A 17806-nucleotide genomic window follows, 5' to 3' on the forward strand; every position below is an offset into this window, starting at 1 on the left:
TAGAAGAGGAAACTGATTAGCAACTGGAGGGTAGAGCTGAAAGAGGGTTCCTGCTTTACTTATTTAAGATGGAGCAGTGGCACCACATGTGTCAAGAGCAGAGAGGGAACCTGAAGGCACGGGGGAGAAAGTGAAGGAGAGCTGGAGCGATGTCCCTGAACGGGTGAGAGACAGGTTCCAGCATGCAAGTGGAAGGGAACGGCTTTCACTAGAGCACACTTGTCCATTCAGGGCAGGGCCAGCAAACTATGGGCTGTAGGGCAAATCCTGCCACCACCTGCTTTTGAAGGAAAGAATAGGCGTGGTAGGGTAGGAGTTTTCTCTCTTGTCCTGTAAGTTCCTACATTGTATTCTTGATTTTTGTCTCTGGGTCTGAAAAGCCTAAAATATTTACTAATTTGGCCAGTTACGGTGTTTTCCACCTCTGCTTTAGATGATCATTATTAAGTTTCCGGACACACACAGCACAGAATGTCTGTACTGTACAAGCTCATGTCATTGCTGCATTTAAAAACTTCCAGTGGCTCCCGGCCCCACCAGCCATGGAAGACAGTTCAAGCTTCTTAGAGTAAACTTCTCTAAGACTGTGTCTGGGACAGGAGGTAAGAGGCCCTTTCAGTCTCGGTCCTAAGTCATCTTTAACTTTGTGTACATAAAGCTATGCATGTAGAAGATGGGCTGCTGCTGCTGCTAAGTCGCTGCAGTCGTGTCCGACTCTGTGCGACCCCATGGACGGCGGCCCACCAGGCTCCCCCGTCCCTGGGATTCTCCAGGCAAGAACACTGGAGTGGGTTGCCGTTTCCTTCTCCAATGCATCAAAGTGAAAAGTGAAAGGGAAGTCGCTCAGTTATGTCCGACTCTTAGCGACCCCGTGGACTGCAGCCCACCAGGCTCCTCCGTCCATGGGATTTTCCAGGCAAGAGTACTGGAGTGGGCTGCCATTGCCTTCTCCGGGAAGAAGATAGTCAGATGGCACTTATTCAGATTAACAGAGTGGCTACTTATTTCCCAGTCGACCAGTGAACTCTGAATCAGAGCCCTGAGAGTGGGAAGCACTGAGATGCACCCGAGCCTTCACATCGGCCTCTCCTGGTTCAGTCTCAGGTCTACTTCACGTCTAACCAAAATTAAGGACACATTCGACTGCAAGCCTCTTCATTTTAAATATATGCTTTCTTTAAGTCTCTTATATCCAACAAATTCATAGTTTAATTTTTTTCAATACTGCAATAATAAGCATTACTTGCCTTGCTGGGTATCTGCAATTCCAACTTACCAAGATACTCAGAAGTTTTGTCTAAACATATGGGAATGAAAAGTACAAATGTGAAAGTACTTTCCACTTTGCAAATGTGTTAATAGAACACAATGATACAGTGAATTTGTGATAGTCTTAAATTCAAATCTGAAAATCGACTCATGTTCAAAGTAGTTAACAACTGAAAGCTAATTCAACCTGGGAAATATCTTCACCAAGCCTATTCTTTCCTAACCTACGCTTCACTCCTCTCTATAACTTCACATTTTATCCAAAAAGTTTAAGTGTACTGAGACTCTGTCAAACTGCTGGAACTTATAAGTACACTATATAATCTGGAAAAGAGACTTTCTAATTTTAAAACGGGAACTTCTACTGCCAGTAATTCACTAAATTATTAAGGTGATAAAACATTCTATTTCTATATCATTTTATAGCACATAAACAACTTTGAGAAAATTTTTCATTTTCAGTTAGGATTACAAAACATGTCTTTAACAGAGGAAGGAAGTCCAGACATCACTTGATTAATTTCATAAATTACATTTTTTTTTCAAATATGAACACTATCAGTGCAGCCAATAAATGATGATAAAACATTTGTTTAAAATGTATCAAGAAAACTGTGGATTGTTTTTTAAAATGAACTTTTCATTTTGGATAATTTTAGATTTTCAAAGAAGATGCAAAGATAACACAAAGTGTCCTCATATACTTCTCACCCACCCAGTTTCCCATAACATTACCATCTTAATATACTGTAGACTACTTGTCAAAACTGAAAACCCAACATGTTTGATATGTTACTACTGACTGAATTCCAGACTTCAATACCACATTGCACTTAAGACGCTTTACTGTCTGAGCCACCAGGGAAGCCTCAAAAGTAACACTTACTTAAAATTTCAAAGGAAAAAAATAGAAGCACTTCCTTACCTGCTCTATGCCAAAACTTCATGTGTTTAATTCCAGCTGTAATTAATTTATCAGGCACGTATGGGTTCATTTTTACAACAAAAATCTTATCTTTACTTCCTCTGAAATAAATACAGAAACACTTTAACGCTAAAGATAAATTTCCCCTGTAATAACCTTCTGCCTAGTCCACACCCTATCTTGATCGCTCCATTACTAGATGCTTGGTCCCTTGGGCTGTGTAATCACGCTTCTGTACACTTGTCATTCTGCCATTACTGTAATTCATTAACTCTTCTCAACAGAATCTTAAAAGGAACAGTAAGAACTGAACTTATTTTGGATAGCATCTACTATAGTACTGTGCAAAGACAATGTCATTTGTGGCATAAATGAGTTAAAGAAAAAAATTTTTAATAGTACTCAGTTATAGCTTAATATAATCTTTACAAAGTCCTCTTAAACTATCTTTTATCTGGGTACTGTTTATACACTGTGAGAAAAGCATTTATCTATATTTTTAAAATGCTTTATGTATCTTTTTAGGGAACTCAAAGTTAAAAAATAGTCTCTGACCCTGCTGACTATTTCCTCCTTTAAAGCAATTGTTAATATTTTTACTATTACAGAAATAATAATTCTCACTGTAGAAATTTAGGAAATGAAAACTACAACAGAAAATACTCTATAGCTTCTTTGTAATATGTGTATATGTATCTCCTTTCACTCAAATACATAAGCATTTTATCATGTTTTCAAATGACTACAGAATAGCTTATCTTACAGTGAAATTCATTGTAAGAATTCAGATAATAGCTACTTCCAATATGATATTATAGTTACATTAATAAGTGTGTTCACAAAGGATAAACCTACAAATGAATTCTGAAATCATCTTTTTACCACAATTACACTATTTATTCAATGGTAATAAAGGCAGCAGCAATTAAAATGTTACATGTTTACTTGATTTCAAAACTGTTATAATTAAAAAAATTTAAGTCCAAAGGAATTTCAGTCTTTTGCCAATGTGATAATCAAGTTTCCTTCCCTACCTTGCTACTGAAAGTTTCTCTCCTTTCTTCCAGTCCCACAGCACAACAGTGTGGCTATCATCTATTCCAACTGAAGCCAAACGTTTCCCATCAGCTTTGAAAATTAATCAGAGAAACAAACTGACCATTAACATTCAGAAGATAAAAAAACAGTACGCATTCTGTCACCACAGTGCCATATTTAAAATTTTACAAAATAATGTTAAATAGTAGGCATGCATATTGCTGGGCTTTCCTGGTGGTTCAGTAGTGAAGAATCCACCTGTCAATGCAGGAGACTTGGGCTTAATCCCTAGGCTGGGAAGAGCCCCTGGAGGAAGAAATGGCAACCTCCTCCAACATTCTTGCCTGGGAAATCCCGTGGACAGAGGAGACTGGTGGGCTGCAGTCCACGGGGTCACAAAAGAGTTGGTCATGACTTAGCGACTAAACAACAACAATGCACACAGCTCTGAAAAAAGCAGAATTCATAACGGGGAGGATAGGTTCTCACTGCACTTACCTGCTTTTTCTCTGACCTCATTGACCTCATCTATCTATCAGCCTGGGATAGGGGAAAGGAGGAAGATAAGCAAAGCGGAAGAAAGATATTTGAGAGATGAGAAGGGAAGAGAAAACTAAGAAGGAAGGAAGAAGCGATACACACCACTGAAATTCACCAGAGGAACTCTACTGCGATAAAAGAAGTCATAGGGATTATAAAAAGTTAGTCAAGTAAAAAAGATACAGGTTACAACTTCTCACATAGCTCAGTCAGTTAAGAATCTGGCTGTGATGCAGGAGACCCGGGTTTGATCCCTGGGTTGGGAAGATCCCCCGGAGAAAGAAATGGCAACCCACTCCAGTATTCTTGCCAGGCGAATCCCATGGACAGAGGAGCCTGGCAGGCTGCAGTCCACGGGGTTGCGAGAGTCAGACACGACTAAGTGACTAAACCACCACCACAACTACATAATGCCACTAATATGATTGTTGTGAAAAAAAAAAAAAAAAGACTGTAGTGAAGATCAGTTATTTTAGATGTCACTGTGAAAGGGCTGCACTGAATATGCCGGCAAATTTGGGAAACTCAGCAGTGGCCACAGGACTGGAAAAGGTCGGTTTTCATTCCAATCCCAAAGAAAGGCAATACCAAAGAATGTTCAAACTACCGCACAATTGCACTCATCCCACATGCTAGTAAAGTAATGCTCAAAATTCTGCAAGCCAGGCTTCATCAGTACATGAACTGTGAACTTCCTGATGTTCAAGCTGGTTTTACAAAAGGCAGAGGAACCAGAGATCAAATTGCCAACATCTGCTGGATCATGGAAAAAGCAAGAGAGTTCCAGAAAAACATCTATTTCTGCTTTATTGACTATGCCAAAGCCTTTGACTGTGCGGATCACAATAAACTGCGGAAAATTCTGAGAGAGATGGGAATACCAGACCACCTGACCTGCCTCTTGAGAAACCTGTATGCAGGTCAGGAAGCAACACTTAGCGTTCCAAATAGGAAAAGGAGTACATCAAGGCTGTAAATTGTCACCCTGCTTGAAAGTGAAAGTGAAGTCGCTCAGTCGTGTCTGACTCTTTGTGACCCCATGGACTATATCTTACCAGGCTCCTCTGTCCATGGAATTTTTCAGGCAAGAGTACGGAGTGGGTTGCCATTTCCTTCTCCAGGGGCTCTTCCCAACACAGGGATTGAACCCGGGTCTCCGGCACTGCAGGCAGATGCTTTCCCTCTGAGCCACCAGGGAAGCCTGCTTATTTAACTTATATGCAGAGTACATCATGAGAAATGCTGGACTGGAAGAAACACGAGCTGGAATCAAGATTGCCAGGAGAAATATCAATAACCTCAGATATGCAGATGACACCACCCTTATGGCAGAAAGTGAAGAGGAACTAAAAAGCCTCTTGATGAAAGTGAAAGTGGAGAATGAAAAAGGTGGCTTAAAGCTCAACATTCAGAAAACGAAGATCATGGCATCCAGTCCCATCACTTCATGGGAAATAGATGGGGAAACAGTGGAAACAGTGTCAGACTTTATTTTTTTGGGCTCCAAAATCACTGCAGATGGTGATTGCAGCCATGAAATTAAAAGACCCTTACTCCTTGGAAGAAAAGTTATGACCAACCTAGATAACATATTCAAAAGCAGAGACATTACTTTGCCGACTAAGGTCCGTCTAGTCAAGGCTATGGCTTTTCCAGTAGTCATGTATGGATGTGAGAGTTGGACTGTGAAGGCGGCTGAGCGCTGAAGAATTGATGCTTTTGAACTGCGGTGTTGGAGAAGACTCTTGAGAGTCCCTTGGACTGCAAGGAGATCCAACCAGTCCATATTGAAGGAGATCAGCCCTGGGTGTTCTTTGGAAGGAATGATGCTGAAGCTGAAACTCCAGTACTTTGGCCACCTCATGCGAAGAGTTGACTCATTGGAAAAGACTTTGATGCTAGGAGGGATTGGGGGCAGGAGGAGAAGGGGACGACAGAGGGTGAGATGGCTGGATGGCATCACTGACTCGATGGACTTGAGTCTGAGTGAACTCCGGGAGTTGGTGATGGACAGGGAGGCCTGGCATGCTGCGATTCATGGGGTTGCAAAGAGTTGGACACGACTGAGTGACTGAACTGAACTGTCAAGTAGTAAGTAATGGATATTAGACAAGTGATTGAGCTAAGTCAGCCACACTGGCAGGTGTGCATGTGTTTAGAAGTTGGAAAGATTCAATCTGTAACAAAATGTTTGCCACTCTGCCATACTTTCTGCAAACCTTAATTGGTTTGTTATCCCTAACAGCTGTTATTTTTCTCACTGACTCAGCTATCATTCCGCTTCCTAACTTTTGGCAGATATGTGTACATGTAAATACATCCCCTCCCAAACTCTACATGAATAATTCACCATCTCTCCAGACAGAGCAGCAGAAAGCACAAATTTACTGTTTCTTCATGTAAAATTCTCTATTAAAGGTATTTCACCCTCTTTCCCTACTGGCGTGCTGCAGTCCATGCAGTTGCAAAGGGTTGGACACGACTCACGGACTGAACTGGCCCCTCTTTCCAATCAACACCCTCGCCTTCACTGTAGATCTAAGTGTAGTTGTTAAACTTTTATATGTGTAGCAAAGACTTAACTTTGAGATCTAAACTTATTCTCGTAAGACAGATTAGAACTGTCACTTCAAAGAAATGTTATAAAACAAGTATTTTAGTTTTCATCTCTTTCTTTCTTAGCTTTCACCCTGGTGGTAGTGGTGGTTTAGTCACTAAGTCCTGTCTGACTCTTGCAACGCGATGGACTGTAGCCTACCAGGCTCCTCTGTCCATGGGATTCTCCAGGCAAGAATACTGGAGTGGGTTGCCATTCCCTTCTCCAGGGGATCTTCCCGACCCAGGAATCAAACCTGGGTCTCCTGCATTGCAGGCAGACTCTTAACTGACTGAGCTATGAGGGAAGCCCTGTTTCCCCTCTAAACATCTTCAAAGTTTACTCTGACTGCAAAACGGTAAGGCAGATCAGGGTTTGCCCAAGTGGGACACATATACCACTAGCGGTATCTGAGACGTCTCAGAGGTTAGACAAACATCTTTTATTTAAATAAAAACATCTTTATAATAATGGGTATTAAAATTACACTCATTAAATTATAATTATAAACCAGCTGGTAAACCCACACTTTCATAGTCTTGATAGGCTAGGACCACAGTATACACACTTGATAATTGGTCTTTTTTAAAAAAATGCCAATCAGATAACTTTATTCCCTTATTTAAAGCTCCAGTGACCTCTCATACATTTAGAATGAAATTCACATCCTAGGTCCTTTACAATGTGATCCATCTGCCTTCTTGACAGTCTCTCATGAAAGTCATTTTTAAATGACAAGTTTAGGCAACACTGATTAAGACAAAAATACTGTATACTGCCTTTGAATTTTGATCATTCTTATTGAGACAGAAATTCCCTTACCTGAGAAATCAACAGCACAGACACCATACTGGTGGTAGCCCTTTAATATCGACAATGGTTTAATGGTTTCCGTGTCCCATATGTGAATTGAGGGATCCCTACCTACCTAAAATAGAAAGAATGATAAAAGTCATTTTATGCAAGTAAACCATTTATTTTCATACCTACAAAAGGAAACAAAACAAGATATTTTGTAACTTTTGTCATATTTACTATAGATATCAAGTAAAAACATAAAGATTATGTGATCAACATTTTTCCCATATGGTTGTTAAAAAGCTAATGAGACTAGGCTCAGTGTTTATAGGAATGTTCTAGAACTATATAGCTCCTAAACCATATCCTCTACTTCATCAGTAGAGATAATGCTTCCTGAGCACCTACTATTGGCAGTGTTAGCAACCTAGTGTATGCCAGTGTGCACTAAGACAACTAGATAAGTTTTGCAAACTCATTGGGAAAATGAGATCTTTTCTGCTAAAATAAAACCATCTGGTAATATGTGCTTAATGAGGATGAAAGGCTGTAGAGAAAATCTTCATGGAAATTATGTTACTTGTCCTGGGCCTTCAAAAAGTGTAGGTCTTGGACAAAAGGAGAAGGAAGCAAGCACATTCCAGACTAAGATAACGGTACCAACAAAGATGCAGACAGGTTAAAGCACCAAGCAGGTTAACAGGACTTAAATTTTAATTATTCCTTTGGACTGAAGTAATCACTTTCTCTATACAGATTAAGATATATTACATAATAGCTTTTTCTATAAAGGCAACTCCTGAAATAATAGGGCTGTCAATCATCATTGATTTTGAGGTTCGTTTTCTATAAATATATAACAAAAAACAACACTGTGATCAGTCAACATTTCACCACGTTATTCAATGCTTTCCTCTGGCCTGGCATTCCTCTACAGGCCCACTACTGTCCGTGTAAGCTGGGATTCTAAATCGCCATTGAGTGGCCTCTGGTTCAGGTTTCTCTCAGGGGATATGAACTGCTGCTGCTAACGGCACAGGTTGCCATTCCCTTCTCAGGGGAGTCTTCCCAACCCAGGGATCAAACCCAGGTCTCCTGCACTGCAGGCAGGTTCTTTACCATCTGAACCACCAGGGAAACCTGGTCTTTTTGTCAGAGTCCCAGCTAGAAGTCTAGGATAGGAAGAGGTAAGGTATTCCTCCGCTACACTGGTTATCCAGGGATCTCCTGTGGGCATCCTGACTTTTAATTTAATTTGGCCCAGATTCCCTAAAATGCCAGAATCATGTAGTAAATGACCAGTTTTTACAGTTTTATTCCAGCAGTATCAGAATAATGTCCAAACTCCTTCCTACAGCACTGCAGGTGATCCTTGCTACACACAACAGGCACATAACTGTGTGTTAAGAGGAACCTTGATATAAACTAACAGTGAAGATAAATGGTGCCCCTGAGGGCCCCGCTAACCCATTTAATTAGTTCTTCCACTAAAGTCCACCAAGAACTCTTTTATTTCAGTCTTTTTTCTTTTTGCTCCACTGTTGTACAACATAACAGAAAACCTTCCCCAAGCTGCCTTCTGTCAGGTAAGCTATTAAATTCAGATGGCATCATCTCTGTGAGGGGTTCCCATTCCATTAGGCATGATTAACCAGTCCTTTATTATATCTCAAAAGGGCTTTATACACACCTCTACCCTAGTGGTTCTCAGCAGGGGGTGGCTTTTGCCTTCCAAACGCTGTCTAGAGATGTTTTTGTTTGTCACAAGTGAGGGGCAGTGTAATTGGCATCTACTGTGCAGAGGCCAGAGATGCTGCTAACACTGTGCAACGCACAGGATTCCACTGTGCACAAAAATCCAGTTATGTTTACAACTAAAAAGTATCTGGCCCCAAATGTCAACAGTGCCAAGGTAAGAAGCCCCGATCTATACTTCTGACCTTGCATCACAATTTTCTTGCACGTTTGCCTTCCCTCACAGAGTATGAATGTCTTACCACGGCAAGAAGATGTTCTATTTTTATTTCCAGAGATTTTCCTGGCATGCAGCACGTGCTCTATGAGTGTTTTTGAATGAATGGAAGAAAAGGGGAAGAAAAGGAGGTCGGGAAGGGAAGGGGAGAAATAAACATTGAGGGGAGATGCAAACCCAGGGAGGGGAGATGGGAGAGAGAGAGAGTTTTCTCACTTTTCAAGGAGCTACCTGGGATGATGCAAGCTGCCTGCCCCTACCCTCAATATATCCCCGAAGGTATCCTTAACCCAGCGTTCAAAGCCAGACAGACTAAGGATGTTGGGTTTTTACCACGTATTAGCTGAGACATTGGAGAAGGAAATGGCAACCCACTCTAGTGTTCTTGCCTGGAGAATCTCAGGGACAGGGGAGCCTGGTGGGCTGCCGTCTATGGGGTCGCACAGAGTCAGACACGGCTGAAGCGACTTAGCAGCAGCAGCAGCAGCAGCAGCAGCAGCAGCAGCAGCAGCAGCAGCAGCAGCAGCAGCAGCAGCAGCAGCAGCAGCAGCAGCAGCAGCTGAGAGATCTTTGAGAAAATCACGTATTTTCCTTAAACCTAAATTCCTCATTTATAAGCTGGGGGAAAATGGTTTCACTCTCATATAGGTGAGGTGAGAATAAAGCAAATATACATTAAGAAATTAGTAACGTGCTTATGCAGAGTAAAGTGCTTAAACGCAGCGAGAATTTATAGGTATACCCCTTCCTTTCCTTCTCTAAGAATAAACATATAAAGAGGTATATCAGCTATGACTTTTCTGTGTTTTCTACCTTGGTAAACCTGAACATGTTACTATCATGATAGGAAAATAAAAACACAGTCATCCTATTTGTTACAGAACATTTCTTAAGATAATTTATTTTAGATAATTAAAAAACCAGACTTCTTAACTTAATGTTTTTTATAACGTTTACTCACAGATTAAAAAAAAATATTATTCTGACAGAAAGAAGTGAAGTCAGAGCTCACAGTTCAAAATTCAAATTAGAATAATAAGTAAAACAATAAAACTCTAAGGAAAACTATAATAAAGAATTTTCATTTGTAATATGAAAATAAAATCCCATTCCAAAGAATTCATTTCCAAGAATACCAAAGGAAAAAAATGGACTAATCTAATTTTAAACCCAAACAAAGGTCTAACCTGTCTAGCCTGTTATCACATAGTCTTTCAAAGGACCTACCTGGCCTGTTGCCACGTAGTCTTTCAAAGGATGAACAGCCAGGCAGAGAATGTCATCATCGTGACCCAGGTAAAAGCGCTGGGTGTTCTGCTGTCGATTATAAATGACACCCACTGCTGCCACATGGTACACAATTTCACCGATTTGAGTATAAAACAGATTACTTCGACAGTCATAACCTCTGTAACTAAATATAGAAAATATATCATATAACATTAACTTTGGTCTTTCACTGGTAAATACAGACTATACAGAGGATGTTCAATTTCCAGTTTTACAAGATATTGAATAATTAAAAAAACACAAATATTTCAGATCCCAAAACTTTTCTGAACTGCTCTGATTACAGACAGCTAAATCCAAGCTACAATACTCAGTGAAATAAAGTACAGAAAAGTGTATACTGTACATTACTATTTGCATTCTAACATGTATACTATCATGTGAATTGAATCGCCAGTCTATGTCTGACGCAGGATGCAGCATGCTTGGGGCTGGTGCATGGGGATGACCCAGAAAGTTGTTATGGGGAGGGAGGTGGGAGGGGGGTTCATGTTTGGGAATGCATTTAAGAATTAAATATTTTAAAATTTAAAAAATAAAAAACTAAAATTAAAAAAAATAAAAAATTTAAAAAAAAAATTTAAATACTATAAAGCAAAAAGTTGTTTTTACAAGTGAAAGGGTATGGAAAAGAATGTACATTTGTAGTCACTTGTATTATACATAAATATTTCTGAAATTAAGTAAAAGTAATTCCCTTTGGGTAAGGCAGAATGACAGCTAGGAGGGCAGAGGTAGGGAGAAGATCTTCAGAGTGTGTCCTTTCATACACATTGTTGAACCATGAAAATATTAGATATATATATATAAACAAAAATAAGTTTAAACTACAATTTAAAAATAATGTATATGTCCAGAAGAAAGTAGCCAGGTCCTCTAAAAATGACCAATATAATTCCATTTATAGGAACTTCAAGAAACCCAATTCATAAAACCTAAGTACAAAGAAATACTGCTCATTTTAGTCATTTGCAGTAGCATGGATGGACCTAGAGACTGCCACACTAAGTGAAGCAAGTCAGAGAGAGAGACAGATATCACACACTATCACTTATATGAGGAATCTTAAAACATGGTACAAATGCACTTACTTACAAAACAGAATAGAGTCACAGATATGAAAACAAACTTGTGCTACGGGACGGGGGGAATTGAGGGGAGGGATAAATTGAGAGATGGGGAGTGACATACACACAATACTTTACGTAAAACAGAAAACTAATGAGGACACACCACATAACACAGGGGGCACTAGCCAATACTCTATCATGGTATAGGGGAAAGGAGTCTAAAAAAAGAGTAGATACATGTATACGTACAACTGAGTCAGTTTTCTGCACACCTGAAACTACCACATTGTGAATAAACCACACTCCAAAGAAAACAAACAAAAACCCCCAAATGCTTCCACTGGAGGTAAAAAAGCTTTTACTCAATAAATCTGTTTTCAAATTCTTAAAAACATTATAAGCCAGGTAAGATGATTACTAGGTGAAGGGAAGGAAAGAGCTGGATTGAAGATTCTGGTGTCCCAGGATGAAATGTGAACACTGGATTGCCAGATGTTCTAAGAGAATTCAGAAACAGTATTTTATTGAAATTAAGACATGAAAGCCAAATTGCTTAGGCTAAAACAAGCCACAATATCATTCCAAATTAGACATATTTAGCGGAGTGGAGAAGGCAATGGCACCACACTCCAGTACTCTTGCCTGGAAAATCCCATGGACTGGGGAGCCTGGTAGGCTGCACTCCATGGGGTCACTAAGAGTCAGACACGACTGAGTGACTTCACTTTCACTCTTCACTTTCATGCATTGGAGAAGGAAATGGCAACCCACTCCAGTGTTCTTGCCTGGAGAATCCCAGGGACGGGGGAGTTTGGTGGGCAGCCATCTATGGGGTCGCACAGAGTTGGACACGACTGAAGCGACTTAGCAGCAGCAGCAGCAGCAGCAGCAGCAGGGGAGATGATAATCTATTTCACTTATTTTTTCTTGTTTTAAGGTAGATCAATTTCTTATAAATACTAAATTTTCACAAGACAATTTTTTATTTAACAAACACTTATATAGTGCTTATTATGTGCCAGATAATACTCTAAGTCACTACAAGTATTAACTTATTTACTCCTCACCAGAACCCTATGAAGTAAAGCACTGTTATTTCCATTTTACAGATGGTGAAACAGAAACAGAGAGGTTAGGTGACTTGCTCAAAGTCACACAGCTAGTAAATGTGAACCAAAATTCAAACACATAAATGAAAAGTAGTTGGTTTGTACCCATGAACGAAGTGTAATCGGACACTATTTCCTGGAGCCCGCTCTCTTCTTTTAGAAGTACCACTTCTTTGTTTCTCTTTGTATTGTTCTTTAAGCTGAGGTAGATCTTCTTTGTAAACCTTTAAATAATGTACATAAGTAGAAATATTCTTAGAATATAAATTAATAAAGGTGTTGCAGATTCCTAATGTAACTTCAGACATTGCGGTAACTACGATCACTAAACTTTTAATAACTGTCTTAAATAGGAAGGTTCTTTTTGAAATTTACTTCCTTGGAAAGACAAACTAATTTACATTGTCTAAGTATCACACTGACAGATACATATCAGTTTCTGTGTAGTTTTTATACTTCGTATGAGAACATTTTATTTTTATTTTTTTTAGATTTCTTAATATAAATTTATTTATTTTAATTGGAGGTTAATTACTTTACAATATTGTATTGGTTTTGCCATACATCAACATGAATCCGCTACAGGTATACATGTGTTCCCCATCCTGAACCCTCCCTCCCTCCTCCCTCCCCATACCATCCCTCTGGGTCGTCCCAGTGCACCAGCCCCAAGCATCCAGTATCATGCATTGAACCTGGACTGGTGATTTGTTTCATTATATTTATTATTATTATTTTTTTAATTTTTATTTTTACTTTATTTTACTTTACAATACTGTATTGGTTTTGCCATACATTGACATGAATCCACCACGGGTGTACATGCGTTCCAAAACATGAACCCCCCTCCCACCTCCCTCCCCATAACATCTCTCTGGGTCATCACCATGCACCAGCCCCAGGCATGCTGTATCCTGCGTCGGACATAGACTGGCGATTCGATTCTTACATGATATTATACATGTTACAATGCCATTCTCCCAAATCATCCCACCCCCTCCCTCTCCCTCTGAGTCCAAAAGTCCCTTATACACATCTGTGTCTTTTTTGCTGTCTTGCATACAGGGTCGTCATTGTCATCTTTCTAAATTCCATATATATGTGTTAGTATACTGTATTGGTGTTTTTCTTTCTGGCTTACTTCACTCTGCATAATAGGCTCCAGTTTCATCCATCTCATCAGAACTGATTCAAATGTATTCTTTTTAATGGCAGAGTAATACTTCATTGTGTATATGTACCACAGCTTTCTTATCCATTCATCTGCTGATGGACATCTAGGTTGTTTCCATGTCCTGGCTATTATAAACAGTGCTGTGATGAACATTGGGGTACATGTGTCTCTTTCAATTCTGGTTTCCTCGGTGTGTATGCCCAGCAGTGGGATTGCTGGGTCATAAGGTAGTTCTATTTGCAATTTTTTAAGGAATCTCCACACTGTTCTCCAAAGTGGCTGTACTAGTTTGCATTCCCACCAACAGTGTAAGAGGGTTCCCTTTTCTCCACACCCTCTCCAGCATTTATTGCTTGCAGATTTTTGGATCGCAGCCATTCTGACTGGTGTGAAGTGGTACCTCATTGTGGTTTTGATTTGCATTTCTCTAATAATGAGTGATGTTGAGCATCTTTTCATGTGTTTGTTAGCCATCCATATGTCTTCTTTGGAGAAATATCTATTTAGTTCTTTGTCCCATTTTTTGATTGGGTCGTTTATTTTTCTGGAATTGAGCTGCCTAAGTTGCTTGTATATTTTTGAGATTAGTTGTTTGTCAGTTGCTTCATTTGCTATTATTTTCTCCCATTCAGAAGGCTGCCTTTTCACCTTGCTTATAGTTTCCTTTGTTGTGCAGAAGCTTTTAATTTTAATTAGATCCCATTTTTTTATTTTTGCTTTTATTTCCAGTATCCTGGGAGGTGGATCATAGAGGATCCTGCTGTGATTTATGTCGGAGAGTGTTTTGCCTATGTTCTCCTCTAGGAGTTTTATAGTTTCTGGTCTTACATTTGGATCTTTAATCCATTTTGAGTTTATTTTTGTGTGCGGTGTTAGAAAGTGATCTAGTTTCATTCTTTTACAAGTGGCTGACCAGTTTTCCCAGCACCACTTGTTAAAGAGATTGTCTTTACTCCATTGTATATTCTTGCCTCCTTTGTCAAAGATAAGGTGTCCATATGTGTGTGGATTTATCTCTGGGCTTTCTATTTTGTTCCATTGATCTATATTTCTGTCTTTGTGCCAGTACCATACTGTCTTGATGACTGTGGCTTTGTAGTAGAGCCTGAAGTCAGGCAAGTTGATTCCTCCAGTTCCATTCTTCTTTCTCAAGATTGCTTTGGCTATTTGAGGTTTTTTGTATTTCCATACAAATCTTGAAATTATTTGTTCTAGTTCTGTGAAAAATATTGCTGGTAGCTTGATAGGGATTGCATTGAATTTGTAAATTGCTTTGGGTAGTATACTCTTTTGCACTATATTGATTCTTCCGATCCATGAACATGGTATATATCTCCGTCTATTAGTGTCCTCTTTGATTTCTTTCATCAGTGTTTTCTATATAGTTTTCTATATATAGGTCTTTAGTTTCTTTAGGTAGATATATTCCTAAGTATTTTATTCTTTTCATTGCAATGGTGAATGGAATTGTTCCCTTAATTTCTTTTTCTACTTGTAAGAGAACATTTTAAAGGAAATCAATGTATAAGTGTACTGTGACAAAAAGCACATATATTATATAATAAAACACAATACAGGCACAGTTAATATATCAAGCACTTAATATAAATAACATTTTATACAACTATACTTTAACTCTTAAAGAGGGAAACAGTCATACATTTCTTGGAAACTTACAAACCATGAAAGATAACAATAGATAAGTAAACAAGGAGCAAGATAAAGAAGAAATTTTTTCAGGAAAAGCTCACGTGGTAATAAAAATTACCTGCCGACGGTAAGTGAGCTGGGTCTCTTGCTCAATTTCAGAATCCAGTTCTGGAACATCAGACAGGTCTGAATCTGATTCATCACTATTAGAGTCTGCAAGACTTTCTGTAATTTATAAAAATGCATCATTACTTGTTTAAGTAAGATTCACTTTCAAAACAGCACAATAAAATTAAGGATTGCGAGCTGACTATGCCAACTGACATGGAGACAAGCCATAAAACAATCAAATGAAATTACCTATTCAAGTGACACAGATGTCAGTAAACTGTACTACATATTATCTTCCTCTCCACTCACTGCAAACTCAATAGTTCCTTTAAATCCCTTCACTGGGTCCCCAATGACCGCTACATCAAATTTAAATGTCTGTGCAAATATAAGTAAATATAACCTATAATTAACATGAAAAACAGCTAGAAAAAACTATATGTAAAAGAGGAACTGACATCAGATCATTTTTCTTGTCAAAAAAAACCCACAAATATGAATCCTAGATACCCATCTCCCAGAGACTATATTAAATGTTTGCTTTATTAATGTATGTTTTTCACTCATCAGACAGATTAAAGTGTAACCAAAGTACTTTGTTGTTGACGCTCTGCAACATTTGACTTTAAACATATAGACTTAATATTTTAAAATTTCCACTAATAATGATCTATAGTGTTAACATAAGGCTAGTATACATTTCAATAGTAAAATTATTATTTGGGAGTTACATGAAGAGTTATTTGGCAGAAAACTGTTTAGGCAGTATGCACCACTCACCTTGAGGTGCTATGTGAAGAGCATCCTTTAGTTTTCTTTCAGGAATAAATTTCCACTGAAAGACAGAGTGATCTGCTCCACCAATAGATATAACCCACTGATAATCATGTGACCATCTGACATTAGTTACATGAGCTGAATGGCCAATATATTTTTTAAACTTGGCCCCTATAACAAAAATATACCTTTAAATTGATAAACAAATGCCAATACACACAAAAGCCAATATAAACAACAATTTCTACACCTGAACCAATGCATCCTACTTCTATTACCTTAGTTATGATCAAAGGGGAAAAATACTAATTGAAAAATTCAGTGAACAAATGAATGAGTGTACATGAAGGGGTAGAAGCTTGCTCTACTGATTCAGAATATAATTTGGTAAGAATCACAGGGGCTGTGAGGCATTATCTCACTGCTTTAAGAAATGCCTGTAGCAACAAGAGTTTTCATTTCACAATGTTTTCATATTAGGATATTTGAATGTCTTGGCCTGAGGCCTTCAGTCTTATGTGACATTGACCAATCTAATCTTGCCCCACTATCCTCAGCCCTAGCTGAGGAATATCCTGTTAAAGCTTAAGTCATCAACAAAATACACATAAAAAGGACTATACAACAAAACCAAATGGGATTTATGCCAGGAATGCAAGGTTGGTTTAGTATACAAAAATCAATGCAAAATACCATACTAACCAAAATAAAAAATTTCCAGTTGTCCTAACAACTGTCTTTTATAGTCATTTTTTAAACCTATATATGTTGTATAATGTCTTTCAATGTGGGTTTGTCCGTTTGCACAGACAATGATGTGTCCTTTTGGATACATCATTTCAAGGGGCACAGTTCTACAATTAGTGATATTAAGTAGCAGCATTTGGAAACAGATTTCTCCAATTGTAAAGGAGTTGTTTAACTTTCTGGCTAATTTTTTAAAAATCCATGTGATGATGGGAACCATTTTCGTGATTCTAAAGTTTGGAATATATTTTCTATATTCTGCTTAGATAAACCGGATATTTGGCAACATGCCTAAGTCCCTGTGAGAGTACAGTAAACAGAATAATGTTTGACTTCATTTTGACAATGTTTTAAAAGCTTTACATGAAGTTATATAAGGTCTGTATTTCACTATGACAAAGACCCATCAATTATAAACTTCAGAAAAACTTTCACCTTGGCCAATGAAATTAGGGATAGCCATCTTAATCAAAGAATAAAAGTTTTAACCAAAACTATATAAATTACAATTTACCTCTACCCAACAGAAATGCTATTATTTCAGGAATCAATTTTTTATGTAGCTTAATAGAAGTCAGTAACCTTCTAGATGGATAACTTGCCAAAATTCACTTCACAAAGTCCAGTAAGTTAAGACTGAGTCCCATCCTTCTTATATGAGAATACATTATTTTCCTGTCAAGAGGACTTTGGTTATTACTTCCTTTGATGGGACCCTTCACATACTCGGACACCAGAGT

The 17806-nt window shown here is 38.5% G+C and overlaps 1 protein-coding gene across 3 annotated transcripts in view; it reads right to left on the reverse strand.

Moving 5' to 3' along the window:
* The window catches only part of EML5 (EMAP like 5), a 155316-nt gene that overhangs the window by 70094 nt on the left and 67416 nt on the right, over nucleotides 1-17806 (reverse strand). For 2 of the 3 annotated variants that reach the window (XM_069597237.1, XM_069597235.1), the window contains exons 11-17: nucleotides 16323-16490; nucleotides 15550-15656; nucleotides 12713-12831; nucleotides 10366-10552; nucleotides 7191-7296; nucleotides 3229-3322; nucleotides 2195-2295 (exon numbers count right to left, since the gene is read on the reverse strand). In XM_069597237.1, coding sequence (XP_069453338.1) covers nucleotides 2195-2295; nucleotides 3229-3322; nucleotides 7191-7296; nucleotides 10366-10552; nucleotides 12713-12831; nucleotides 15550-15656; nucleotides 16323-16490 — 882 coding nt within the window. Of the gene's footprint in view, nucleotides 1-2194; nucleotides 2296-3228; nucleotides 3323-7190; nucleotides 7297-10361; nucleotides 10553-12712; nucleotides 12832-15549; nucleotides 15657-16322; nucleotides 16491-17806 lie in introns of all 3 variants that reach the window. The other variant, XM_069597236.1, reaches the window with a different exon arrangement.

Source organism: Ovis canadensis, chromosome 7, assembly GCF_042477335.2.
Source record: "Ovis canadensis isolate MfBH-ARS-UI-01 breed Bighorn chromosome 7, ARS-UI_OviCan_v2, whole genome shotgun sequence".
Classification (NCBI taxonomy): Eukaryota; Metazoa; Chordata; class Mammalia; order Artiodactyla; family Bovidae; genus Ovis; species Ovis canadensis.